At 40.6% G+C, this 27,072-nt stretch overlaps 1 protein-coding gene and 1 non-coding gene across 3 annotated transcripts in view; both read right to left on the bottom strand.

Annotated features, from left to right (window-relative positions):
- Positions 1-200: 200 nt before the first annotated feature.
- Positions 201-365, bottom strand: LOC122557567 (U1 spliceosomal RNA). Its single transcript, XR_006313869.1, has one exon. It is a non-coding gene; the product is annotated as a U1 spliceosomal RNA (small nuclear RNA).
- Positions 366-4,317: 3,952 nt separating this feature from the next.
- Positions 4,318-27,072, bottom strand: part of LOC122557394 (uncharacterized) — a 31,101-nt gene continuing 8,346 nt past the window's right edge. Inside the window, exons 2-6 of one of the 2 annotated variants that reach the window (XM_043705057.2) lie at positions 16,825-19,273; positions 14,717-14,864; positions 12,591-12,667; positions 5,532-5,586; positions 4,318-4,809 (exon numbers count right to left, since the gene is read on the bottom strand). In XM_043705057.2, the coding sequence (XP_043560992.1) occupies positions 4,685-4,809; positions 5,532-5,586; positions 12,591-12,667; positions 14,717-14,864; positions 16,825-19,263 (2,844 nt within the window). In that variant the 5' untranslated portion in view covers positions 19,264-19,273 and the 3' untranslated portion in view covers positions 4,318-4,684. The remainder of the gene's footprint in view (positions 4,810-5,531; positions 5,587-12,590; positions 12,668-14,716; positions 14,865-16,824; positions 19,274-27,072) is intronic. The other variant, XM_043705056.2, reaches the window with a different exon arrangement.

Below are 27,072 nucleotides of genomic sequence, written 5' to 3'. Positions count from 1 at the left end.
AGGCGTCAGCGGAGCCCAATTTCTGGGTGGGCCTCCTGTTCTTTTTAGGCAGGATGAAGTAACTAAGTAAGACGCGTGTTGCATATCTGTCGACTTAGGTGAAATTCAATTCAACGTACATGCATGGTATATAGGAAGCCGTATTAAGCATAAGTGGGCGCCATCTATTGACATGTAACATCTGCTTTTTGTTTGTAAATCAGGGGAGAGCACGGACACAGTCCCCCACTACCACAAATTTTGCAGTCGAGTATCCCGCATTTGGGGAAATCGCAGGCATCAGCACACCCGAAGTGCAATGGGATAGCCCCGTCCTGGAAGAACTTTTTTTTAATTTCAAAAATATGCTTTATTCATAATATTATTTTGATATCTATACAATTGGTCATTCCATTCTTATGCACACATCGCACTTCTTTACATACAGACATCGGAATTAATCATTCGTATATACAAGTCTGTACATTGACCATCCAGATATTTTGCTCAGGCATCAGTGGGGCCCAATTTCTGAGTGGGCCCCCTGTTCTTCTTGGCAGGCAGATGTTACACGGTGGTCTTTCCCCACTACGCCTTGGCAGCAGCTGCCCCAAGCTTCAGCGCGTCCCTCAACACGTAGTCCTGGACCTTGAAATGTGCCAGTATGCAACACTCAGTCGGGGTCAACTCCTTCAGCTGGAAGATCAACAGGTTTCGGACAGACCAAAGAGCATCTTTGACCGAGTTGATGATCCTCTAGGCACAGTTGATGTTCGTCTTAGTGTGCGTCCCGGGGAACAGACTGTAGAGCACGGAGTCTCGCGTCATGGAGCTGCTCGGGATGAACCTCGACAAATACCATGCATTCCTCTCCAGACTTCCTTTGCATAGGCACATTCCAGAAGGAGGTGTGTGACAGTCTCATCCCCTCTGCAGCCGCTTCGAGGGCAGTGTGCGGATGGCAGAGAGTCCAGGCGTGCATAAAGGATCTCACAGGCAGAGTCTTTCTCACCACCAACCGAGCCATGTCTTGGTGCGTGTTGGAAAGTTCTGGCGATGAGGTATTCTACCTTACTTAGTTACTTCATCCTGCCTAAGAAGAACAGGGGTCCCACCCAGAAATTGGGCTCCGCTGACGCCTTAGCAGAATATCTGGATAGTCGATGTACAGTCTGCCCAGGGAACCAGTCAACAGGATCCGCCCTCTCCTTTTCCCTAAGGGTTTCAAGGACACTACGTGTTGACCACTTCCTGATGGACTTTGGTTACCATATTAGGTAACATCATCAGTGAGCCTCCAATGATGTACTGGTGTTATGACCTGTGTTTAGGTTTATTTATGTGTTTAGGTTTCCTTGGGGTGGTGATGTCATTTCCTGTTTGCAATTTATATAGATAACGTGGATGAATAGATGGAAAGTATGAATGCCAACTTTGGTAACAACACAAAGATATGTGGAAATGTAAATTGTGAAGAGCAGATAAGGATACTGCAAAGGGATAACAGATAAGTTCAACGAGTGGGTAAAGAAGTGGTAAATGGAGTATTTTGTGAGAAATGTGAAATTGTCCATTTTGGCAGGAAGAATTTTTTTTAAAAAAAGCTCATTGTCTGAATGATGAGAGATTGTAGAGTTCTGAAATGCAGAGGGATTTGGGTGACTTAATTCATCAACTACAAAAAGTTCATATACAGGTATGGCAATTAGGAAACCTGATAAAACATTATGATTTATTGTGAGGTGAACAGAATACAAGAATAGTAATTTTATGCCTTAATGAGCTATGCGTTTAATGATGTATACCTTTAATGAGTTTATTTTAAAATAATCTTGTCTTGAATACTGGGAAATGCATTCTGTTTTGAAAAATATAGGTAAAAGTAACAAATTCTATATTTATTTGAATTGATATGCAATTTTAATTCATCCAAGGATGTGAGCAAGAGGTCAGTTTTTTATGCCGCTCCTTATGCCTTTTGGAAGATGGTAAACTGTTTTCTTGAACCACTGCAGTCCATGTGGTGGTTGCATCCACAGTGTTGTGTGGAAGAGTTCCAGAATGTCAACCAAACAAGTAAAGGAACGCCAATATATTTTCAAGTCAAGATGGTATGCAGTTTGGAGGAGAACTTGCAAGTGGTGGTGTTCCAATGCATCTGCTGTTCTTGTCCTGCTAGATGGTAGAGTTCACAGGTTTTGACAATGATCTTGCAGAAATCTTGTTAGGTTCCTGCAGTACATCTTTTACATTGTATACACTGTTATCACTCTGCAAGTATGGTTGTGGTGGTCATGGGGTGGGACTGAATGTTGAGGGAGCTAGAATGGATGCCAGTCAAGCAACCTGTTTGTCCTGGTTAGTCTCAAGCTTCCTCAGGTGGAGAGCATTCCATCACACTGCCAACTTGTGCCTTGTAGAAGGTGGACAAACTTTGGAGGAGTCAGGAGATGAGGTACCTTGCTGCAGAATTTCCAGACTTTGACTCATTCTTAATGCCACAGTATTTAACTGGCTGCTCTAGTTACGTTTCTGGTCAATATTGAAAAAGCAGTGCCAAATATTATAGAGTCACGTTTCTGTGCAACAACGAGCTATTATGTTTAAAATATCTGGTCATAGATGGTAATAGACTCTTTCTAAATAAACATTAACATAAATCATGGGTGATGATGCATCCCAGTTCTTATGGGATCCACCTATCACAGAAGGGAGCATTTTTTTAAAAAATAAGTTATTCTTGTTAAGTGGGTGTCATCCCTACAGGTCAGCATTTATTGCCTATCCCTATTGGACTAGTCCAGGTCGGCTAAGAATTCTCCTAAAGGACATCAATGAAGCAGATGGGCTTTTATAACAGTCAGGAGTGGTTACGTTGTTGCTGTCGGACTAGTTTATAATTTAAGATCATTTAGTGAACTCAAATCTCACCATCTACCATGCTGTGATTTGACCCTATATACCCAGAATATTATCTCAGAATTACTAGCCCCATAGCACTGCCACAAGGCCACCATCTCTGGCTGCAGGCTTCTATGCTCTGCAATTTTCCAGTTTAGTGATAGTGAATGGGCACAATATTTACTAAATGAATCATTTGTTTCCACAAGGTTGGTTATTCTCTTTACTTATTCTTTATTTGATTTAATTTCAGACAAGAGTTGAAAATTTGGTGTTAATTTATCTAGCTGACATTTCATATGTTGTGTTCTCTGTTTGGTGGCAGGATCAGTGGCATCAAGGAGTTCTTAACTATAAATTAATTGCCTATTTAAGTGCCTCACTTGGCACTGGAGCAGGAACATCATTCAAAGCATTTTTTGTCTGGAAATGAATCAGAATGCAAGAGGGAAAATGGCAGAGAACTTAATTTTCACCATCTTGCCTGATTAAATGTCCTCCTCACCTCCAAATTCACCACCAGCTGAAAAGCAAAAAGAAACCCCATCTGAAATCATGATTCATTGGACTGTGCTCAGGTTAAATGTCATGTTTCTCACAACCTCATATCTTTTACATCAAGAGTCAAACAGCACGAAATAGACCCTTCTGTCCAACTCAACCATGTTGACCATACATTCTAATCTGACCTAGTCCCATTTGCCTGCATTTGACCCATATCCCTCTAAACCCTTCTTGAGTTTTAAGATTTGTAGCTCAGGTTGAGGTTCTTGATGTCGGTTTGCTCGCTGAGCTGGAAGGTTCATTTCCAGACATTTCATCACCCTACCAGGTAACATCTTCAGTGGGCCTCAGGCGAAGCACTGTACATGATTCCTGCTTTGTATTTATATGTTTGGGTTTCTTGGGGTTGGTGATGTCATTTCTGTGGTGATGTCATTTTCTTTTTCTCAGGGGGTGGTAGATGGGGTCTAACTCAATGTGTTTATTGATAAGAGTTCCAGATGGAATGCCATGCTTCAAGAAATTCTCATGCGTGTCTCTGTTTGGCTTGACCTAAGATGGATGTGTTGTCCCAGTCGAAATGGTGTCCATCCTTATCTGTATGTGAGGATACTAATTAGAGTGGGTCATGTCGTTTTGTAGCTAGTTGGTGTTCATGTATCCAGGTGGGTAGTTTTCTGCTTGTTTGTCCAATGTAGTGTTTGTTACAGTTCTTGCATGGCATTTTGAAAATGACATTAGTTTTGTTTGTTGTCTGTATAGGGTCTTTCAAGTTCATTAGCTGCTGTTTTAATGTGTTGGTGGGTTTGTGGGCTAAATAATAATTCAAGGAAAAATCTCAGGTAATTTTTATTGTGGACAAGGAGTGATGGGAATCAAATGGATAAGAGCCAAATGAAGCAGCGAATCTTCAGCAAATACACTGACAACATGTGAACTTGATAAATTTTATTTGTTTAGAAAATTTACAGAAGTACAATGTACACACATTCATATAGAAAAGTGCAAGCAAGTCAGTGGAAAGCGAGATTAAATATTGAGGCATCTTGATTTTCAAAGTTAATACTGCAAGATTCAGAACCAGCAATGCTAAGGTCATAATTAAACATGATTACAAAGTTCAAGAATTGGGTGACAATTTAGGACTTCTGTCCACAAAAGTACATTTGGTTAATTACTTGTCTTCAGTCAAATTGAAGATGTCAGAGCAATTTCATATTATGTGAATGCTGGTTAGATTCATGACAAGATCCTTTTAAACTTAAAATGTTTCAAAGGTCAGGCATTTCTGCATAAGGCACTAGATATTGGATCCTTCTTCTGGAACAGGTACAAGATTCTCTTTCCCCTGCCGAAGAGCAGCATTTTCCTGCTCCAACATTGTGATCTTCTCCTCCAACTCTTTGTTTTTTCTCCGAAGCTTGGCTGAAACAACAAAAACAGTTTAGGAATCAGCCTCAAGCCATAGAGATTACACTTCTTTCTCTAAAGATTTTAATACCATAGACTTGTATTCATCAGGTTGGGAATAGATCCTTATGCATCTACAAATAGATTGTTTTCAAGGGTTAGGCAGTGAATGATTGCCATGTTTAAATTATTGCCTGGAGAGGCTCTTTTATTGTAGTTTACTTCTAGTTTACTTCAGACAACGCAAACAGGCATTCACCATGACAGAATAAGATGTGTTATTTCTCATCACCAAGTTCCAGTTCAACACAAACACTGAAATAAACCTGCGAGTTGCCCACGTCACAATACAGATCATGATATCCAAAAAGGGAAAATAGAGTGATTACTTGGATTGCAAATGGACCTTCAAGTTCACAAAGTATACTCAGCTATCATTCCAAAACTATCAAACAGGTAAAGATTGTTAGAACTGGGTCTGCTCTTCAATCCTAACCAGATTTTTATAGTGTCCCTATCTCTGATCCAGGAGAACTCGGTTCAAGTCCCATCTGCTCCAGAGATGTATCATAGCATATCTGAACAGGTTGATTTGAAAATCTCTCCCTTGTCAATCCTAAAAAAGGAAAGGCTTTTCCTATAAAACACAGAGGACTATATACACCCATTTGAAACAATAGCAAAGACTCTTTTACTAAAGCACTGGAGACATCTCAGATGAATCGATGAACTCTTACCCACTTCAAGTTCCTGCTTGGATCTACATGTGGTTTCCAGACCTGTAGTTTTAATCTGCAAAGACAAAGGAATTTTGAATAAGGGAAGTCATGCATTTCACAATTTAAATACATTATAAAATGACACAATTACACAAATGCAAAAATAAGAAAACCAGATTTTATGATATTCAGTGTGGAAATGTTACTGGACATGACAGCCAACAAGAAAGATGAGATAGGTATTTTCTGGATGAGGACACAAAGCATTCATTAATAATTAAAGGTTTGACTCAAGATTTGTGGCTTGGGTGCCAGTTGCTGCAGTTGAGGGTATGTTTGCCAAGCTGGGAAGTTGATTTGCAGACATTTCGTCTCCTGTCAAAGTGACATCTTCAGTGATTTGGAGCCTCCTGTGAAACACTATGTCTTCCGGAATTTATTTGGTTCTGTTCCTGCTGCTTCTGGTTGCCAGTTCCAGTTGCTCATTGTATTGGCCGGTATATTGGGTCTAGGTCAATGTACTTGTTGATGTCGTCCGTGCTTCTAGAAATTCTCTAGCTGTCCTCTATTTGGCTTGTCCTATTTTCATTGTGTTGTCCCAGTTGAATTTGCAGTCCTTGTCATTTGTGCGTGTGGCTGTGAGGTACAGTTGCTCATGGTGTTTAGTGGCAAGTTGATGTTCGTGGATGCGGGTTGCAAGTTGTCTGCCTGTTTTCCCTATATAGTGTTGCGTGCAGTCTTTGCATGGCATCTTGTAAATTACGTTTGTCTTGCCAATAATGGGTATAAGACCTTTTGTCCTGGTGAAGTGGTGTCTGAGCATGGCTGTCGGTTTATGGGCGGTCATGAATCCCAGTGGTCAGAGAGGTCTGGCTGTCAGATTTGAGACACTTTTTTTGTACAAAAGGTAGCGTGGCTAGTGAGTTGGGTTGCTGGGTTGTTTGTCTGGTAGACACCTCCGGATGAAGTTGCAGGGATATCGATTCTTGGTAAATACTCTGTCGGGGTGTTCTTCTTCCCTTCATAGGTCAGGAGTGCTGCAGTGTGTTTTGGCTGAAAATGTGTTGCTGGAAAAGCACAGCAGGTCAGGCAGCATCCAGGGAACAGGAGAATCGACGTTTCGGGCATAAGCCCTTCTTCAGGAATGCTTATGCCCGAAACGTCGATTCTCCTGTTCCCTGGATGCTGCCTGACCTGCTGTGCTTTTCCAGCAACACATTTTCAGCTCTGATCTCCAGCATCTGCAGACCTCACTTTCTCCTGCAGTGTGTTATAGTCCGTTTGAACAGGGTTCTAATGCAGTTTCTCTTGTGTGTGTTTGGGTGGTTGCTGTTTTAGTTCAGGACCTGGTTGGTGTGTGTGTGGTTTTCCTGTACACTTACGTGGTGCATTCACCATTCTGTATTCATTCTACCATTATATCTAGGAATGGGAGTTGAATGTTGGTTTCCTCCTCTCTTGTAAACCTGATCCCTGTGGGCATAGGGTTGATCATCTGGTGTGTGCTCTTGATTTCTATTCTTTTAATAACAAAAGTGGTGTTCACGTATCTGATTCAGAGTTTGGATTGGATTTGTGGGAGGGCTGTTTGTTCCAGTCTTTGCATCACTAATCCTGCAATGAGCCCAGGGATGGGTGAGCCCATAGGTGTTCCATTGATCTATTCATATATTTGGTTGTTGAGTGTTAAGTGTGTTGTCAAGCACAGGTCTAGTAGTTTGAGTACATAGTCCTTTTTTTTTTAAAAGGCTCCCTACAGTGTGGAAACAGGCCCTTCGGCCCAACTGACTCTCAGAAGAGTAACCTCCCAGACCCATTTCCCTCTGACTAATGCACCTAAAATTATGGACAATTTAGCATGGCCAATTCGCCTGACCGGCACATCTTTGGACTGTGGGAGGAAACTAGAGCACCCGGAGAAAATCTATGCAGACACGGGAAGAACGTGCAAACTCCACACAGACAGTCACCCGAGGCTGGAATCGAACCTGGTACCCTGATGCTGCAAGGCTGCAGTGCTAACCACTGAGCCAACGTGCCACCCCACTTGTTGGTAGGTTCCCATCTTGTTGTCTGTTTGCCTGGGCCAACACAATAATCATAGGGACAAACCAAACAGAGGACAGCCAGAGAATTTCTATGATAATGGCACTCATCCACAGATGCCATCAACAAGCATATAGACCTAGACACAATATACCAATCACTACCATGAACAACCGGAAGCAGCAGGAACAGAACTTAATAAATTCCAGAATTCACAGTACAAAAGTGTTTCATAGGAGGCTCCAAAGCACTGAAGATGTCATCTAGATAGGGGCAAAACATCTGCAAATCAACTTCCCAGCTTGGTGAACATACCCACAACTACGACAATTCATTAATAATAATAAAAAGCACAGTAAATTCTGCTACACAAGAATTATCCTTAGTTAATTAAGTATGGAAAGTAGATTAACCAAATAGCACAAGTAACAATGATAGGACAATGTATGTTGCAGCTGTGGAATATCAGAGCATTTGGATGCTCAGGAAATCCAGGACAAATCATCTGCAGAATGTTTCAGCAGTTAGAGGAATTCCTGATCAAGATTTCTGAAAGCTGAACTGCAGACACTCCACAACACATAAAAAGGGTAGATCTATCTGTCTAAAACAGTCACATCTCAGAGGGTCATGTGGTTTTTTTAAGCAATGAAGGGACAGAGGATGTGATCGTGAGTGAGGTAGGTAAAGAGACGAGAACACTGTAGGAAGAGCCTCAGACTTCACAACTGTCAAATTGTTGAGGTACTCTTAGACAGTGTGGATAAGAGCAAAGCCTGCAAGGTAGATGAGCAGACTCACCATAGCACCATGGTAAAAGAAGCCATTGATTCATGTGGAGTAAAAGGAATGTTATAGTTGTGGAGGACAGTATAGTGAGGATGACTGATCGTGCACATGTCTAGAAAGCTGTGATATCTGCCTGATGCCAGGATTCAGGGCATCATCTTAGGATGGAGAGGATCCAGTCATCATAGTTCACAAAGGTAACAATGACATAGGTAGAATATAGAAAGAGATTCTGTCGAGTCAGTAAGAGGAGCAAGGCACCAAAGTAAGCAGAACTTCAAAAGATAATGATCTCTGAGACAGTGGGATTGTACCATTAGGACAATCTATACCCCAACCATGCTGGGACTGATGTACTTGCAAATTATATCACTAGGTAAACAGCAGGTTTTAAACTAAATAGTATAGGGAAGAGGATCAAATTCAGGAAGGTGTGATAAAGCAAAGACTAGAGAGGACTGTTAGTGTTAGTAATTAGTGTTATTGCTCGTCTTAGTCTGGTTACAAGATAATAAAAAAAAACAAACAAAACACAAAAAGTTCTATCTGAATGCACACAGGATCTGAAATAAACAGGTGATTATTTATTTCAGTTTGCACTAATAGCCATGAGAGAAATGGTTACATAATGACACCAGAAAATACAGGATATTTGGAAAAGACAGCTAACTAGGAAAGGTGAAGGGGTAGTGAGGAAAGTCTGACTGTGCTAGGTTTGTATCAGTTGGACTTAAGAAGTGACTCAGGTTATGCCTTCTGGTCCTAGATTCTCCCACAAGGGAGATAAACCTCTCCATATCCATCCTGTCAAGTCCACTACAAATTTTTCAAGTTTCAATAATGGTCACCTCTCAATTTTTAAACTTTGATGAGAATAAGAACAACCTACTCTATCTCTCCTCTTTGAAAATCCCTCCAGACCAACCTAGTGAACATTCTCTTGACTGGCTCCAATGCCAGCATATTCTTTCTAGATAAAGAAAACAAAACAGTTCACAGTATTCTAGGTGAAGTCTATCTTGTGCTTTATATGGTTTTAGCAAGATCTCCCTACTATAGATCATTCCCTTTGAAATAATGGCCATTATTCCATTTACTGCTACCTGCCAAATTTGGATGCTGACTCTTCATGATTAATGTAGCATGGCCCTAACTCCGACCATGCCACAGCTTTTCATAGATTTTATCCATTTAAATAATATTCTCTATAGTTTCTGCCAAAGTGCATTACATCACATTTTCCCTCATAGTATTCCACCTGCCACATTTTTACCTCCTCATTTAACTGGTCTCAATCCTGCTCTAGACTCGGTCATCCTCACCACTTATCTTCCTACCCATTTGTCATCTGCAAACTTGGCAAAGTACATTCAGTTCTACCACCCAAGTCACTCATACATATTGTAAATAACTGGGCTCCAGCACTGAAAATAACCCCCACTTCTCCCAACTGTGTTTATTACTTAGCCATTCTTATCTCCATGCTAATATATTACCTCCAACACTATGAGGTCTTGTCTTAAGCAGCCTAATGTGAGGTACTCGGTCAAATGCCTTCTGGAAATCTATTACATTACATCCACTGCTTCCCCTTTATCTATCCCATTTGTAATCTCCCAAAGAATTCTAATAAAATTTGTCAGGCATGATTTCTTCTTCATGCTAACTCTGCCCAATTACTCTATGTCATGCATTTCTAAATGTTCTAAATGCATCCTTTATAACAAACTAACATTTTTCCAAAAACGTGTATTATGCCAACTTACTCACCATTTTTGTCTCCTTCCTATTTTGAATAAAATTGGTCTTCAGCCCCAAATGTTTTCCCAATATTTTATCTCTAGCAAAAAGTATTATATTAAAATTTCCTCTCCAACTTTGCCCCTTGATTTAGTATTTTTGGAATGCTATTAGTCATATCTGAAGTGAAGATGGATGCAGAGAATTTATTCAGCTTCATTGCCATTTCCTCGTTACCATTATCATTTTTTTCAAGCCTCATTCACTAGGGGCCCTATGTTCTTTCCTGCCTTTTTCTTTCTTTATAATGGTGGAGAATCTATTACCATTTGAAAATTTGTGTGTCATTTTCCATTTTTGACAAAGAATTTAAGGTGTTTTGATTTTAAAACACTTTGAAAAATTGTTTCCTTATTTTTGCTGCATTGCACATTTTTTATATGTGTTTAAAAGAAGCCCGTGCTGTTCATCTTAGTATTACTTCAAAGTTTATTTGAGTTTTCTTCAGAAACAACCCTTCACAATCCTCTGGCTTTCCTTTTTTTTTTGACACTTTGTACGTTTTCTTTCAATTTGATGCTATCCTTAGTTTCATTGGTTAATTTATCCTCTTCCGAGAATCTTTCTTTCTCAGTGGGATATATTTCTGTTATCAGCATCTGCCATTGTTTCCCAACCATCTTTGCTAAACTTCTTTCCCAGCTCACACTAGCTAGCTCTGCACTCAACCATTTGCAATTAACCTTACTTAATTTTAGCACTGTTATTTTCAACCTAGTTTCTCCCTCTGAAACTGAATGCTAAATTCTACTATGCTTTCACCATAGCTTTCTGTGATCTTTTATTAAGAGTTTATTTATGAAACTAACCTCATTACATATCACCATATCTAAAATAATCTCATCCTTTGTTCAATTCATTACATATTATCTGAAGAAATGGTTTCAAATGTGCTATGAATTCTTCCTATGGCTATCTCTGCCAATTTGACTTTCCCAACCTTTATGAAGATTAAAGTCAACCATAAGATATTGCCTCTTTTTACATTCCTTCATTATCACCCAATTTATTCTCTGTCCTACCATACAGTAAGTATTAGAGGCCAATAGACTTATTCTACCATGGTCATCTTCCTCAGTACATTTTAAGCTCTATATGAATTCTACATCCTCCAATTCTAAATCATCTCTTGGTATCATACTTATTCCATCTACACTAATAAACTACCCAATTATCCTTTGCTTCCCATTAGTCATTGAAAACCCCTGAAAATTTAGTTTGCAGCTTTGATTTCTTGCAATTATGTCTCTTTAGTGGTTACAAGATCATTTTTTAAAGAAATTCAGTTTTAAGAGTCACTGGCTGGCCAGCATTAATTGCCTGTCCCTGCCTGTCCTTCAGAAGCTGGTGATGAGTTGAGTTGTCGTCTTGAACTGCTGCAATATACATGTCTGTAGGTAGACCCACAATGTTCTGAGGAATAAATTCCAGGATTTTGGACCAGCCTGATAGATAATCTCGAATTGTTCTTAACACTACTTAAATTCAAGCATGGATCATTTTTTAAAACAATTTTATCCACCTTTTGACTTTATTTACTGCTGCTTTAATATTTGTGCACTCAGGATAGAAAAATCTTAAATAGTTGCAGTAATCTACTCAGAAAAGTTAGTCATCCTGAATACAGAACTGAAAAAGTAAACAGATTAAGAAGAGACTTATCAGTTTTAAATTTTATAACTTCAGTCTTCAGGGAAAGAAACCATCTAGTCATTATCATGGTCATTGGAGTCTCCAGTGTTGGCTACAACATTTGTCATGTTAAAGTGGGACTAAAGTCATATTGTGATTCTGCACAAGGCAACCTCAGAAATGATTTAAAAGATGTTGCCAGGTTTGGAAGATTTGAGCAAAGGGAGACGCTGACTAGGCTGGGGCTATCAGAGCCATCAGAGGTTTATGAAATCATGAGGGGCATTGATAGGTAAGTAGACAAGGTTTTTTCCCTGGGGTGGGAGAGTCTAGAATAAGAGGGCATAGGTTTATGGTGAGAGGGGAAAAATTTAAACAGGATCTAAGGGGCAATGTTTTCACACAGAGTGTATGCATGTATGGAATGAGCTGCCAGAAGAAGTGGTGGAGGTTGGTACAATTACAACATTTAAAAAGCATCTGGATAGGTATATGAATTGGAAGGGTTTAAGAGAGATATTGGCCAATTACTGGCAAATGGGACTAGATTAGTTTAGGATATCTGGTCAGCATTTACGAGTTGGACTGAAGGGTCTGTTTCTGTGCTGTATTGTATGACTGTATTGGCCACTTTGCAGCATAAATGAAGTTGGTACATTCTATATGAGTAAAAACTGAATGTGTTTTTAAAAATTGAGAGGGGAAAGAAAATTGCTTTCTCAGCCATTAGTTCCAAAATCCACTTTTAGCTTAATGTACTATCATATGGCTAATTTTGACTTTTAGTTCTGACATTTGACTTTCTCGCACCTTCATCCCCATCTGCTGCTTACAGTTGCCCAAACGTGGTTTCATCTCACATCTTGGATATTTGGCAGTGATGTCTCCTGTAATAAGAAAAAGCAGTATGCTTTGACAGAATGGATTTAAAAAAGGAACGGCAATGCAAATAGTTATAATAATACATTACAAATAAGTCAGATTGTTTCTGGTCAATCAGTTGAAGTTAAATCACAATATTCGATATTCTGCATCAAGACTTTGTCTTAAAATATTGGTGTGTTCAAGAAACACTGGTTGTTTGGATGAACATACACCCTGGAGGAGAAAGTGAGGTCTGCAGATGCTGGAGATCAAAGTTGAAACTTTATTGCTGGAACAGCACAGCAGGTCAGGCAGCATCCAGGGAACAGGAGATTCGACGTTTCGGGCACAGGCCCTTCTTCAGGAATGATTCCTGAAGAAGGGCCTGTGCCCGAAACGTCGAATCTCCTGTTCCCTGGATGCTGCCTGACCTGCTGTGCTGTTCCAGCAATAAAGTTTCAACACTGAACATACACCCTACCTCCTCAAACAGGAGATGGCACAAGTTAAATAAAAACTGAAATAACTGCAGATGTTGTAAATCAGAAACAAAAACAGAAATTGCTGGAAAAGCTCATTAGGTCTGGCAGCATCTGTGAAGAGAAATCAAAGTTAAAGTTACGGATCAAGTGACCCTTCTTCAGCACATGGGTTAGTTTGACCTCAAATTAGGGGTTTACACTGTTGTGTCACAAATAGATTGGAACCAATAGGCAAATGGCAGGCCAATGCAAGAAGCAAAAAAATACAAACGGCCTTGGATTTCTTTGGGGACAAATGAATAGACGGACCTAGGTGAATGGGGAAAATTACTTGCAAATGGTTTTCAATATCGGAAAACGTGAGGACATCTGCTTTTGGTCTAAAGAAGGTAGTCCAGATAGTTTGCAATGGTGAGAAGCAAGATGCAGCAAAGACTCAAAGAGACTTGGAGTTTAGGTACATAGATCAGAAAATGTCAATGTTAGCTATGATATTTAGTCAACAAAAATATACGAGGAACAGAAGTCATGCTTGAAGCTATTCTAATCCCTTATTAATCAAAACTTGGAGAACTGAGCACAGTTTTAAAGAGAAGAGGATAAGCTGCCTTTATGGAATTCAGTGTAGATTCACAAAAATAACCAAGACTTGGTGTCATGCTGGATGAGAGATCACACAAATGAGAATTATATTGCTTGGAATTCACAAGGTTAAAAAGATGATTTTGATCAAAGTCAAGGTAATGGACTGGGTAAATTGAAAGAAAACATTTCTACTGGTTGGGGATAGTTTGCAAACTAGAACTAGAACTAGAGTTATCAAAAGTGAAATTAAGAACCTCCTTTATACAGAAGGTAGGAAAGGTTTGGAATTTTCGACAAACTGCAACTGAATCTAGATTCATAGTTTTGTTAGCTAAAAAGGCACAAGGAACACGAGGCAAAGGCAGGTATATGGAGAGTTAAGTCACAGGTCAGCCATGGCATCACTGAAGATGGGACAGGCTCAAGGGGCTAGATGAACCCTTCTGTCCAACGATGGGACTTCGAATATAGATATCAATAAAAGGGTCAGGCTCATATACAGAAAAAATGTCTTTTGAATAGTTTAGAATTTGCAACAGTAAGAAGTAGGAATTAAAGGGCTTTTTGAAATCCCATCGGATAAATATTAATATTTTAGGTTGAATGGTCGATAAAAAGTACAAAGAAAATTGGAATTGTTGATGACAAATTTAAAATGTCATGTGTCACCAACCATATTATTGAGCAATAAAAATTAATCAAAAACAATTATTTCCCATGAAATGAAGCTGAAATTCAATTTTAAAATTAAAGTTAAAAACACATATACCTGAATAAGATTATAAATACCTATTATGACATGACATCAAAATTTGCATATTTGTGATCCAAAACAAGTTCAGAGATATTAAATTGTTCCTTAATGGTGGCTCCTCAAAATCCAGAATACACGCTGCAGGTGCAAGTGTAAACAGAATATGAAGTACTTAGCAGCTCATAAGTGTTCATTGCCTCCTTCCCTTTCATTGTGCGTTAACGCATCTTTTTTCAGCATGCCATATTTACCTCTACTAGAGGCAGAAGCCTGTTTGAAATTTGCTTTTGTTTCTTGCACAATGAATTTTGACAAGTTCAGTGAAGACCTTTTGTTTAGTCCAGGTATCTTTGAGATACTTTTAGCCAAAGGTTGATTAGATTTGGCTTTAGGAGTCATCTGAAAGAGAGCAGAGTACTTATAAACAAAGATTTTCTCATTGCAACAACCATTCCAATGAGAGCAGAGATACCGTACAAAGGGTCTACCAGCACATCATGCTGGGTCATATCTATTCAAACAACTTGTTAAAAATGGAATACTAAAGTAGATTAGAGGATAGTGCAGTTGTGCAAATGGGATACAACTTCTGGCAATTGGTGACCATCCCAAAGATTAAAATTCACATAATAAAGGAGCCTGTAAGAACAAATGGCCTGTTTTGCAAGAACAGTTATAAAGTATGGCAGATGCTGGAAATCAGAACAAAGCTACTGAATTGGATTGAATTGAATTGAATTGAATTGAATTTATTGTCACGTGTACCAAGGCACAGTGAAAAGCTTTGTCTTGCAAGCAATATAGGCAGATCACATAGTTAAGTAGCATAGACAAGTAAATAAATAGGTCAACAGTGGCAAAAACAAAAACACAGGTACAGGCAAATGTTAAGAGTTTGAGTCCATTCAGTATTCTAACAATAGGGTAGAAACTGTTACGAAACCGGCTGGTGTGTGTGTTCAGGCTTCTGTACCTTCTCCCCAATGGTAGAGGCGGTAGAAAAACATTGCCAGGGTGGGATGGATCTTTGAGAATGCTGGCGGCCTTTCCTGGACAGTGGGCCTGGTAGATGGATTCTATAGATGGGAGGTTGGCCTTTGTGATTGTCCAGGCCAAGTTCACCACTCCCTGTAATTGTTTCAGGAACTCTTGAAGGTTCACAAGATTTGTTCCTAGGATGGGAGGGATGAAGACTGATTGGGTAAACTGGGCTTGTATTCTTAGTTTTAAAGACAGGGAGGTGGTCTCATTGAAATGATATACTTAAAAAGATATAGAGGGTTGATGAATGCAAGACATTTCCCCTGGTTGGGGAATTTCAAATCAGGGGGCACAATTTAAAGTAACAAGATCCCTCTAAGGTTCGCAATGAGGAGAAAGCATTTTACTCAGTGGGTTATGAATCTTTCAAACTCTCTATCACAGAGGGCTTTGGAAGTACAATCTTGGAGCATGTTTAAAGGTAGAGATTGAAAGGTGTCCGATTACCAATGGCATACAGGGCTATGGGGTAGCAATCGGTAAAAGTCATTGATATGTTTGCTCAGTCATGAGCATTTTGAATAGATGGGTAGGCTCAACAGGGTGAATGTAATACTCCTGTTCATTTCTTCCTATTTCACCAGTCATCTGCGTCCAATCCTGGTCACTGTGTTTTAGGAAGGGTATTATTAAGTTAGATAGGGTTCAAAAAAGATTTATCAGGATGTTTCCAGGAATGGGGAGTTTGAATTATAAGGAGAAGCTAGATAAGCTGGAACATTTTTCACTCGAGCATAGGCGGTTAAGGAGTGGCCTTATAGGGGTTCATAAAATCAGGTGTATGGGTAAGTAAGGTAGATAAGGTAGTTGTCTTTTCCCTAGGCAGGGGATTTCAAGACTAGGATGCATATTTTTAAGGTGAGAGGAGAATTTTTTTTAAAAAGACAGGAGGGGCATTTTTTTTTGTTTTATACAGAGTGGTTTGGGTAGAATGCACTTCCAGAGGAAGTGGTGGATGTGGGTACAGTTACAACACTTAAAAAAAGATATTTAGAAAAATATATGAATAAGAAATGTTTGGAGGAATATGGGCCAAGAGCAGGCAGGTGGGACTAATTTAGTTTGGGATTATGGTCAGCGTGGATTGTTTCCATGCTGTATGATTATCAATAACTGTCAGTACTTCTAAGTCTGGGAGAACACAAAAACTAGATACTTAAGATTTCCAGTTGGGAGAAAAAGAAAATCAGTCTGAGCTCACAGGAGACCAGCCAGTCTTGCATCAAGTAAAGCACTGCAATGTTTGTCCACCATATTACACACAATTTCCTCCAATTGAAAGCAGAATAAATAAGACGGTTATAAAAATATAACTTACATTGGCATTGACTCCAATGTGGCATGATGAAAGCTTGTTATTTCCTGCAGTTTGCCCAGACCCTATTCCACTGCTCAGCTTTTTTGAAACCTGATGAGGTTTTGGAAGGCACGTCTTTGAAACACCAACTGATTGCGTTGAAGGCTTTCTTCCTCTGTCCACAACAGAGCAACCTACTTTGCAGATTTGAACAGGAGGTATAATGTCTTTTTGCATTCCAGATTTACGTACTTGACTAACACTTTTCCTCCTGGCTCCTGGGAGATCAACACATTTCAAGGAATTCTCAGTTCTGATTTTGGCTTGCCTTAATTGCTGTCCAGATCTTGGTACATTTGAATTTTTTCCACTACTAGTTTCAATGGCAACAGTGCCAGAACTTCTGTGTTCATCCAGGGACTCTTCTGCTCCAACATGCATGTCATCCTGAAGTATGGCGGAAGAAACCAGGTTAGATTGGTCAAGTTGTTGATATTCTAGAAAACTTCGCCTCCTTTTGATATATGGAGTAGAAATATAGTTGGGAGCCCATTCTGAACTCACTATGTCATGAATCACGTCTGTCTGTTCACAAGTAATTTGTTCTCCATGTTGGGAGGAGTTTCTTAAATGTAGGCTTCTTTCTAAACCATAAACCCCTTTACGTAATCCTACAGAACAGCTGAAATCACAATCACCACCTCCATTTGCTTCAACTGATCTTTTTTCAATACCTATAGAACTATCCGCTTTCCCCAAATCCAGAATCAAATTTGAGTTACCACTGTTTCCACCTGTCTCCACTTGGTCTAACATTGATCCATAATCCATAACACATTGTCTCCCAAGTTTAAAGTTCTCAGATGTCAGTCTGACTTCATTCGAGCCTCCTGGTGATAGAGGCACCTGGCAATGGGGCAAGTTTGTTATTTTATTGGCATTTTCCAAACTGTTATCATGCTTTGATGCATCAAATGTAGCATTGCAGTCAAAGACAGTTACAATTCTACGTAACTGCTCTTTGTCGTTTGTTGATTGAAGTAACTTGCATCCAGACAAAGTATAGGCTTTGCTAGCTGTCTCAAAACTATCTTCATATTTTGCTGCAAACATTGCATTTTTCCAGTCATCCACAGTCACAGTGCAATGAAATGGTACCATTACGTTCGTTGATGGAGGCATCTTGCAATGAAAGGAGCTAGTTACATTGAGGTCACATCCCTCATCATCTTCATATAGAAAGTTAAAAGTTCTATTTCTAAAATTATCCACAATTGTGGTACCATTTAACTGCACTGTGCAATTAAATGAGTTAGTTACCTTCTGGTCATTTCTAATGTGGTTTTCATGCTTTGATAAATTAAGGGCTACATTTACATGATCTGTCACAGGTATTGTTTCATTCAACTGGATTAGCTCTACTTTAGATGAGGATAGCATACAGTTAAATACAATGGGCAGCTTGTTCTGCATATAACTGGAAGAGACAACATGCTTAAGTACACCAACTTCCCAGTCATTAAGGTCACTTTGCAACATCGTTTCATTTAACTGGATCAAGTTTTCAGAAGGGAACACGGGCAGAGCTCCAGCCTCAGTAAAGTCATTTGTTTTAACAGGTGGATCTTCAGTTTCCATTTCCGAGAGAATTTGTTGACAGTTGATACTGTTTTCCTCTTGCAATTCTGAAGTGGTGCCATCTTGTGGCAATTTTGCTGGGGAGGCAATTGAACAGTTCAACGGTATAAGTTCATTATTTATCATGGAAACATTAGTCACAGAAGCTGGATTTATTGCATCAACTATATGGAGATGACATAGCTCGCTTTTATCATTTAACTTAGTAGCTATACGTATACATTCTTCTGCAATAGCACTGGTGAATAAGTGTGACAAGTTACTTGATTCCATAATGGATAGTGAGCAACAGGTTAATTGTATTTGCTCCTGTTCAGAGGTACTTTTAGAAACATTAATGTCAAGCAAGGTTTGTTGCACTATCACATCCACATCTTTTGTTTTTAAAGGAATTTGACCTTTATATTTGCTGTCAGAACTTGGAAGACAATATGTTGCATTCAAAGAATTTTCTTTTGGCCGTGTATCCACTTTGAATTTGGTATCCAATTTTCGGGTAGAATTTAGACTGGAAGAGCCTGTGCTGAATTGCCCACTTTTGACAATGGAGGCACTTGGTTGTCTTAGCATTCGTTTTTCAAGAGGTTTCAAGTTGTTGGTAGCAACTGTCTGTTTCCCCAATTCAGGCTGTGGCTTTTTTGAGCAACCTTGTGCTGGACCTTTTCTGGTCAGGAGTGAACATCTGCGTTGTGATGTTGCTTCACTATTCGTCTTAGCAGCTGGGGGAGCAACAGGATTGCTTGGGGTTCTAATGGAAACTGAGGGTCTAGTGGAAATACACACTGAAGTTCGACACTTGGGTGCAGCTAATGATGACTTCATTGAACACAGTCTGGATTGTGGTGATGTTTTCAGCACAGGAGGTGGGAAAAAGAGGAAATCAAAAGCAGTAGCTGATCAACAAATACCACTTAAAACAAAACACGCAGGCATCTGAAACCACAAGGCAAATACTTTAAAAGGATGCAAAAACTGAAAGAACTCTGGATGTTGTAAATCAGAGACAAAAACAGAAATTGCTGGAAAAGCTGGGTGCGGCACAGTGACTCAATGGGTAGCATTGTTGCCTCACAGCGCCAGAGACCTGGGTTCAATTCCTGCCTTGGGCAACTGTGTGTGGAGTTTGTACGTTCTCCCAGTGTTTACATGGGTTTCCTCCGGGTGCTCCGGTTTCCTCCCACAATCCAAAGATGTGCAGGTTAGGTGAATTGGCCATGCTAAACTATTGGGGGGGGCGATGGCCTAGTGGTAGTATCACTAGACTATTAAGTCAGAAACCCAAAATAATGTTCTAGGGGCCTGGGTTCAAATCCAGCTATGGGGTGTGGTGGAATTTGAATTCAATTTGCTATCTGGCTCGTTGGTCTAGGGGTATGATTTTCGCTTAGGGTGTTCTACTGCGCAGACTTGCAAGAGGTCCCAGGCTCAAATCCCAGACAAGCCATGTTTCTTAACTTGACTTGTGCAAAAATGTCTGATTAATTTTACGAGTGGCACAGTGGTTAGCACTGCTGCCTCACAGCGCCAGGGAGCCGGGTTCAACTCCCGCCTCGGGCAACTGTCTGTGTGGAGTTTGCACGTTCTCCCAGTGTCTGCATGGGTTTCCTCCAGGTGCTCCGGTTTCCTCCCACAGTCCAAAAATGTGCAGGTTAGGTTAATTGGCCATGCTAAATTGCTCATAGTGTTAGGTACATTAGTCAGGGGTTGCATGTAGGGGAATGGGTCTGGGTGGGTTGTTCTTCAGACGGTCGGTGTGGACTTGTTGGGCCGAAGGGCCTGTTTCAACACTGTATGGAATAGAATCTAATCTAATTTGGAAGCATCTGAGGAGAGAAATCAGAGTTAATGTTTTGGGTTGAGTGATCCTTCCTCAGTTCTGCCAGGCCTGCTGAGCTTTTCCAGCAATTTCTGTTTTTGTACTTTAAGGATGTATTAATTTGGGGAAATTTTTAATTTAAGCCAACTGATTCTCAAAGATTTTTTTTGTGAAAACCTGATTCTCACAAATATAAAAGAGGGAATTTATTTCTGGGCATTATAATTTCTTCAAAGTTTGTGCGAAGATTTGTAGCTCAGGTGCTCGTTGTTGTGGTTCTGTTCGCCGAGCTGGAAGTTTTTGTTGCAAACGTTTCATCCCCTGGCTAGGCGACATCATCAGTGCTTGGGAGCCTCCTGCGAAGCGCTTCTTTGATGTTTCCTCCGGTGTTTATAGTGGTCTGTCCCTGCCGCTTCCGGTTGTCAGTTTCAGCTGTCCGCTGTAGTGGTTGGTATATTGGGTCCAGGTCGACGTGTTTGTTGATGGAGTTTGTGGATGAATGCCATGCCTCTAGGAATTCCCTGGCTGTTCTCTGTCTGGCTTGCCCTATGATAGTAGTGTTGTCCCAGTCGAATTCATGTTGCTTGTTGTCTGCGTGTGTGGCTACTAAGGATAGCTGGCTGTGTCGTTTCGTGGCTAGTTGATGTTCATGTATGCGGATTGTTAGCTGTCTTCCTGTTTGTCCTGTATAGTGTTTTGTGCAGTCCTTGCATGGTATTTTGTACACTACATTCGTCTTGCTCATGTTGGGTATCGGGTCCTTCGTTCTGGTGAGTTGTTGTCTGAGCGTGGCTGTTGGTTTGTGTGCCGTTATGAGTCCTAGGGGTCGCAGTAGTCTGGCTGTCAGTTCCGAGATGCTCCTGATGTATGGTAGTGTGGCTAGTCCTTTTGGTTGTGGTATGTCCTCGTTCCGTGGTCTTTCTCTTAGGCATCTGTTGATGAAGTTGCGCGGGTATCCGTTTTTGGCGAATACCAACACACACAAACGAAGCTGCATCAGGACACTATTCAAAAGGGCCACAACACACTGCAGTACACCAGAACTGCAAAAAGAAGAAGAGGAACACCTATACAAGGTATTCGCCAAAAACGGATACCCGCGCAACTTCATCAATAGATGCCTAAGAGAAAGACCATGGAACGAGGACATACCACAACCAAAAGGACTAGCCACACTACCATACATCAGGAGCATCTCGGAACTGACAGCCAGACTACTGCAACCCCTAGGACTCATAACGGCACACAAACCAACAGCCACGCTCAGACAACAACTCACCAGAACGAAGGACCCGATACCCAACATGAGCAAAACTAACGTAGTGTACAAAATATCATGCAAGGACTGCACTAAACACTATATAGGACAAACAGGAAGACAGCTAACAATCCGCATACATGAACATCAACTAGCCACGAAACGACACGACCAGCTATCCTTAGTAGCCACACACGCAGACAACAAGCAACATGAATTCGACTGGGACAACACTACTATCATAGGGCAAGCCAGACAGAGAACAGCCAGGGAATTCCTAGAGGCTGGCATTCATCCACAAACTCCATCAACAAACACATCGACCTGGACCCAATATACCAACCACTACAGTGAACAGCTGAAACTGACAACCGGAAGCGGCAGGGACAGACCACTATAAACACCGGAGGAAACATCAAAGAAGCGTTTCGCAGGAGGCTCCCAAGCACTGATGATGTCGCCTAGCCAGGGGACGAAACGTTTGCAACAAAAACTTCCAGCTCGGCGAACAGAACCACAACATTATAATTTCTCATAGCTGAAAGAGGCAGGATAAACCAGAAGACAGTCTTCCTCATTTTCTAATTTGACAACTTCAAAGAAAATTCGAATTGTGAAAGCAAACAAAATTTGAGGGAAATAGTTACAACACAGAAGAGATGAGAAACAATTGACAGAGATGCATTGGAACACTACTCACCTACAATGTCTCCTCACTTGGGTGGGTGCAGGTGGAAAGAAATGTAATGACAGAAAAGAGAATAACCATGTTTTCTCACGAGGCCCTCACCAAAATCAGTCTTCAAAGAGTGGGGTCATCCATCATATTAATAAGTAAAAGGTTCTTCAAACATACGAACAGTAGAAGGTTAATGAAGGATAGAGTAGGACTCAAAAGAATAAGCTGCTCACTCAATCAAAGGATATGTCAGAGATACTAAATGAGTACTTTGCTTCTGTCTTTATCAAATTAGCAAATGGTGACAATGGCCCAATTAAAAGTGTGCATTGTGAGCAACTGAGCAGTATAATGACAGATAAAGAAGTGATACTAAAGGGGCTGGCAGCACACCAGATCCAGATCCAGATGCATCCTCGATTGAGAGGGGTAAAGCAGTAAATTACTGAGCCATTGACAGAAATTTTCCAGGCCTCCTTGAACACAGGATTAGTCCCAAAAGATGACAGGATTGCAAATATGAGTAAGAAAGGAGTAAAAGGATAACTGAGGAAACTATAGACTTCTTAGCTTGATGTCATAATATAGGATAAGATAAATATACATTTTGAGAACTATAAGTTAAAACTGGACAGTCAACACCACTTTGTCTCGGCAAGTCATGTCTGAAATTTCATTGAGTTCTTTGATGCGGTTACACACAGGCAATGGATGAGGATGGTGCTATGGATGTTGTTTATTTGTGCAGTCAAAGTATTTAATATGGTGCCACATGGCAGGTTGTTAGCAAGTTAGAAATGTTTGGGATTGATTGGAACTTGACAGTGAGGATTTGAAGTCCATTGATAGATAGGAAAGAAAGTGCGTAAAGATGGGCATTCTTTAAATTGCAGACAAGTTAAAAGTGGTGTTCCACAAGGATCAGTGTTGGGACCCTTGATTTTTCTGATTTATGTAAAAGATTTGGAGATGGATGTTGAGGGCAAAAATCTCTAAATTTGCAGATGATACCAAGCTAGAGATGATACTGAATTGTGAGGAAAATGCTGAGCAACTTCAGAGGATCATTAATAAGTTGGCCAAATAGGCAGACACCTGGCAAATGGATTTTAATGCAGAGAAATGTCATAGAAAAGTCACTTTGGTAGAAGAAACACAGACAATGCTTTGAGTGAGTCCAAGGAACATAGGTACCTCTGAGTTCATGTGCTTAATTCTCTGAAGGTGGCCAGGCAAGTTGAAACAGTTGTTAAGAAAGCTTATAGAAGCATGAGGTTATAAGTAGAAATAAAAAGTATGAAAGTAAGGAAGTGATACTGATCTCTACAAATGATTGGTCAGAGCATATTTAGGCTCCTTATTTAGAAAAATATGTTAAATCCCTAGAGGGAGTGGAAAGGAAATCTACTTGAATGATACCAGGGATAGGGACTTTAGGTACATGGAATGATTAGACAAATTGGGCTTATTCTCCTTGGGAACAGAGAAGATTAACGGATGAACTTATTTATGTGTTCAGAAATGGTGAACATTTTTGATAGAGCAAAGAAAGATATTGTTTCCACCAATCAGTATATCAGTCACAATTTCACAATTGTCACAAGTTCAAGACTGTCAGCAAGAGAGCTAGGAGTGAGATGAGGTGAAATATCTTTACTGAGGGTTGTTAGGATTTGGAATGTGCTGCCTGGGAGAGTAGTGGACATAGATTCTGTAGGAGGTTTCAGAAGATTTCAAATGAGAGCTGGATATATATAATTTGAAAGTGATGAATTTAGAAGTTAGGGAGATAGGGCTGAAGACTAGGACTTCCTGGGCAGCTCTTGTGGAAGCTGGTACAGACATGGGTGAAGTGGCCTCCATGATTCTATAATAAAAAGACAGACAGATGGAGAAAAATATTTGGAAAACTTTAGGAGGAGGTTGGGACAGGGAAAGCAAGAGAATCAGGAAAGATATTCTCCAAACTTTGCCTGCAAGGTCACAAGAGGTACTCTATGGAGAATTATTGCCTCAGTAATTTTAAAATCAAAACCTACAGGTCAAACCTTGGCATGTGTTCATTCCAGACATTTTCCAACCCCTATCTGGAGAGAACTTTTTAAGCGAGATGGGGAGGATAACGAAGTTCAGTAGGTAACTAAATTACAAGAGCATAATATAATCTCCATGTACTTAAGTTATCATGATTCAATGTAATCAAGATAGCAAACTAATCAAGGATCGGCATTGCTTTCACATTACAATCAAAATACTCTGCTGCTGCATAGAAAACATGTACGTTCCATTACTGAACCTTCAGCAAGAGCATATTTAAGTTAAAAACCAACGTCTAAAAGCTCAAATAAGACATTGAAAAAAGGCAGTTTGTAACATGTGATTTACAGAAATTGGCCAAACATTGTTTCCTAGCATTGCAAGGGCCATTGAAATCCTAACCTGATGAATGACAGTTTCAATATACTAGTCAAAGTCAAAGTCAGCTGATGAGGCCATCAGACCACCCAATCTATTGATCACTGAACTCTTGTGGACTCTTTATATGGAGAAAGTGAGGACTGCAGATGCTGGAGATCAGAGCTGAAAATGTGTTGCTGGAAAAGCGCAGCAGGTCAGGCAGCATCCAGGGAACAGGAGAATCGACGTTTCGGGCATAAGCCCTTCTTCAGGAATATTCCTGAAGAAGGGCTTATGCCCGAAACATCGATTCTCCTGTTCCCTGGATGCTGCCTGACCTGCTGCGCTTTTCCAGCAACACATTTTCAGCTCTGGACTATTTGTATGCCAGGAGAGGAGATTCTTGCGATGTGGGAAAAAGAGACAGATTTTAGGAGGAGTGTACGTTATCATTCATAGTTTTTTTTTGGTTTAAGAAACATTTGTTGACTATCAGATAGATATCTAAAACAAAGGGTAACAAACAGCAGTGGAACTTCACAATATGGAACCGAGGACCCAAGGTTAATACCGGGCAAAAACAGAAATTGCTCGAGAAAACTTAGCAGGCCTGGCAGCATCTGTGGAGAGAAAGCAGAGTCAACATTTTGAGTTCAGTGACCCTTCTTCAGAACTGGTAGTAGCCAAGAAAAGGTGGGAAAGGGGTGAGCAAATAGATACAGACAGAGCACAAAGAGAGAAATAAAATAAGAATGTTTGGAAGATACAGTAAAGGGATGGTTGATAGTATGCCAGGGAAGAAGAAAAGCTGATAATGGGGACAAAGAGTAGGTGACAATGAGTTAGCTGTGTTGAAAGAGATCATGTCACAACAGGTCCCCAGATGGGTAAAGAACATGAAAGGTGGTGTTCAGACTGTAACATTATTGAAGTTAATAGAATCCTGAAAGCTGCACAATCCCCAAGCAGAAGAGGAGCTGCTGTTCGTCCAGCTCATACTGACCCTCACTAAACACTACAGCAGGCCTGAGATAGAAATGTTGGCCAGGGAACAGAGTGATGTGTTGAAATAGCAGGCAAGTGGAAGCTTGGGTCATTTTTATGGACAGAATGTAGGTGTGCTGCAAAGCAATCATGCAGTCTGCATTTCTTCTCCCCAACATTTGTGAGTAGCAAATACAGATGAGATTGAATGAAGAGCAGGTAAATCACTGCTTCACCTGAAAGGTGTGTTGGGAGACTTGGATAGTGATGAGGTAAAGGGGCAAATGTTGCACCTTCTCACATTGCATGGGAAGGTGCCTTCAGGGTTCAGGGAGTGGTCCTTGGGGAGTGGGAATGGAAGAGGAGTCCTGGAGTGCATGGTCCTTGCAAAATGCTGATAATGCACGTAGAGGGATGTAGATCTGGGGATAGCATCCTGCAGAAGTTGTCAGAAACAGCAGATTATGATCCTTCAGATATAGATGATATTAAGCGTGAGGACCAGAGGGACCCTGTCAGTGTTGTGGCAGGGAGAGAAGGTGTGAGGACAGAATGATGAGAAACAGGTCAGACACGGCCAATGGCCTATCAACCAGGGTGTCAGGGAATCCTCGGTTGAGGAAAAAGGTGGATATTTCTGAGGTCCCCTTGCAGAAGGTGGCATCATCAGAACAAATGCAATTGAGACAAAAACAGAGAATGGAACGGAGTTCTCTCATCTGCCACTGCCCCACTGCCTAGCTCTTAGTTCCCCCATCCTGAACTGCCTGCTTTTCCCTTCTTCCAAAATTCTACACAGTTCTGCTGAGGCAGATCCATTCTTTCCACCTTTCTTACTCCACTGAACTTGTTTCTTCCTAACAAGTTTTTTGTCCCCTTGTCTAGTCCCTTCCCATTTACGTCTGTAAACCTGATGCTTTGTCAGATTCAAAATTTCCAGTTTGCAGGCATCAGTCATCTCCTCTTCACCACGGATGGGCAATCTTTCTAAACGTCCATCCCTCATCAGAATGGACTTGCTCTCACTTCTTCTTGGAAGATGATCTGAACTGCCCTCATTCACAACTACCACGCTCCACCTGCACATCTTCAATTTGAACAACTTCTTCTCACTTTATTCAGACCATAGGTGTGGCCACGAGTACCCAAATGGGCAGCAGTTATACTTGTCTCTTTGTTGGATATGTGGAACATTCCTTGTTCCAAGGCAACTCGAGTCAGTCCCAACAATTCTTTCTTCAACAAATCAATTATATCCTCGGTGCTGCTTCCCTCGCTTGTTCGGAATTGGAAGGATTCATCAATTGCACCTCCAATGCCCATCACACTCTCACCTTCACTTGGTCCATCTCTGTTCCCTTTATGGGGACAGGCTAGCCATTGATAATCATGACAAACCAATTGACACACACACAGTTATCTAGACTATACATCCTCACACCCTGCTTCCTGCGATAACTCCATTCCAATCTCCAGCCTCTCAGTTCTGATGATGCT

The sequence above is a fragment of the Chiloscyllium plagiosum genome, unplaced genomic scaffold, assembly GCF_037043375.1.
Source record: "Chiloscyllium plagiosum isolate Xiang-an unplaced genomic scaffold, Cpla_swu_hap1 HiC_scaffold_11, whole genome shotgun sequence".
Taxonomy (NCBI): Eukaryota; Metazoa; Chordata; class Chondrichthyes; order Orectolobiformes; family Hemiscylliidae; genus Chiloscyllium; species Chiloscyllium plagiosum.
The sequence above is the reverse complement of the archived record's forward strand: the minus strand, read 5'-3'. Positions and strand labels throughout refer to the sequence as shown.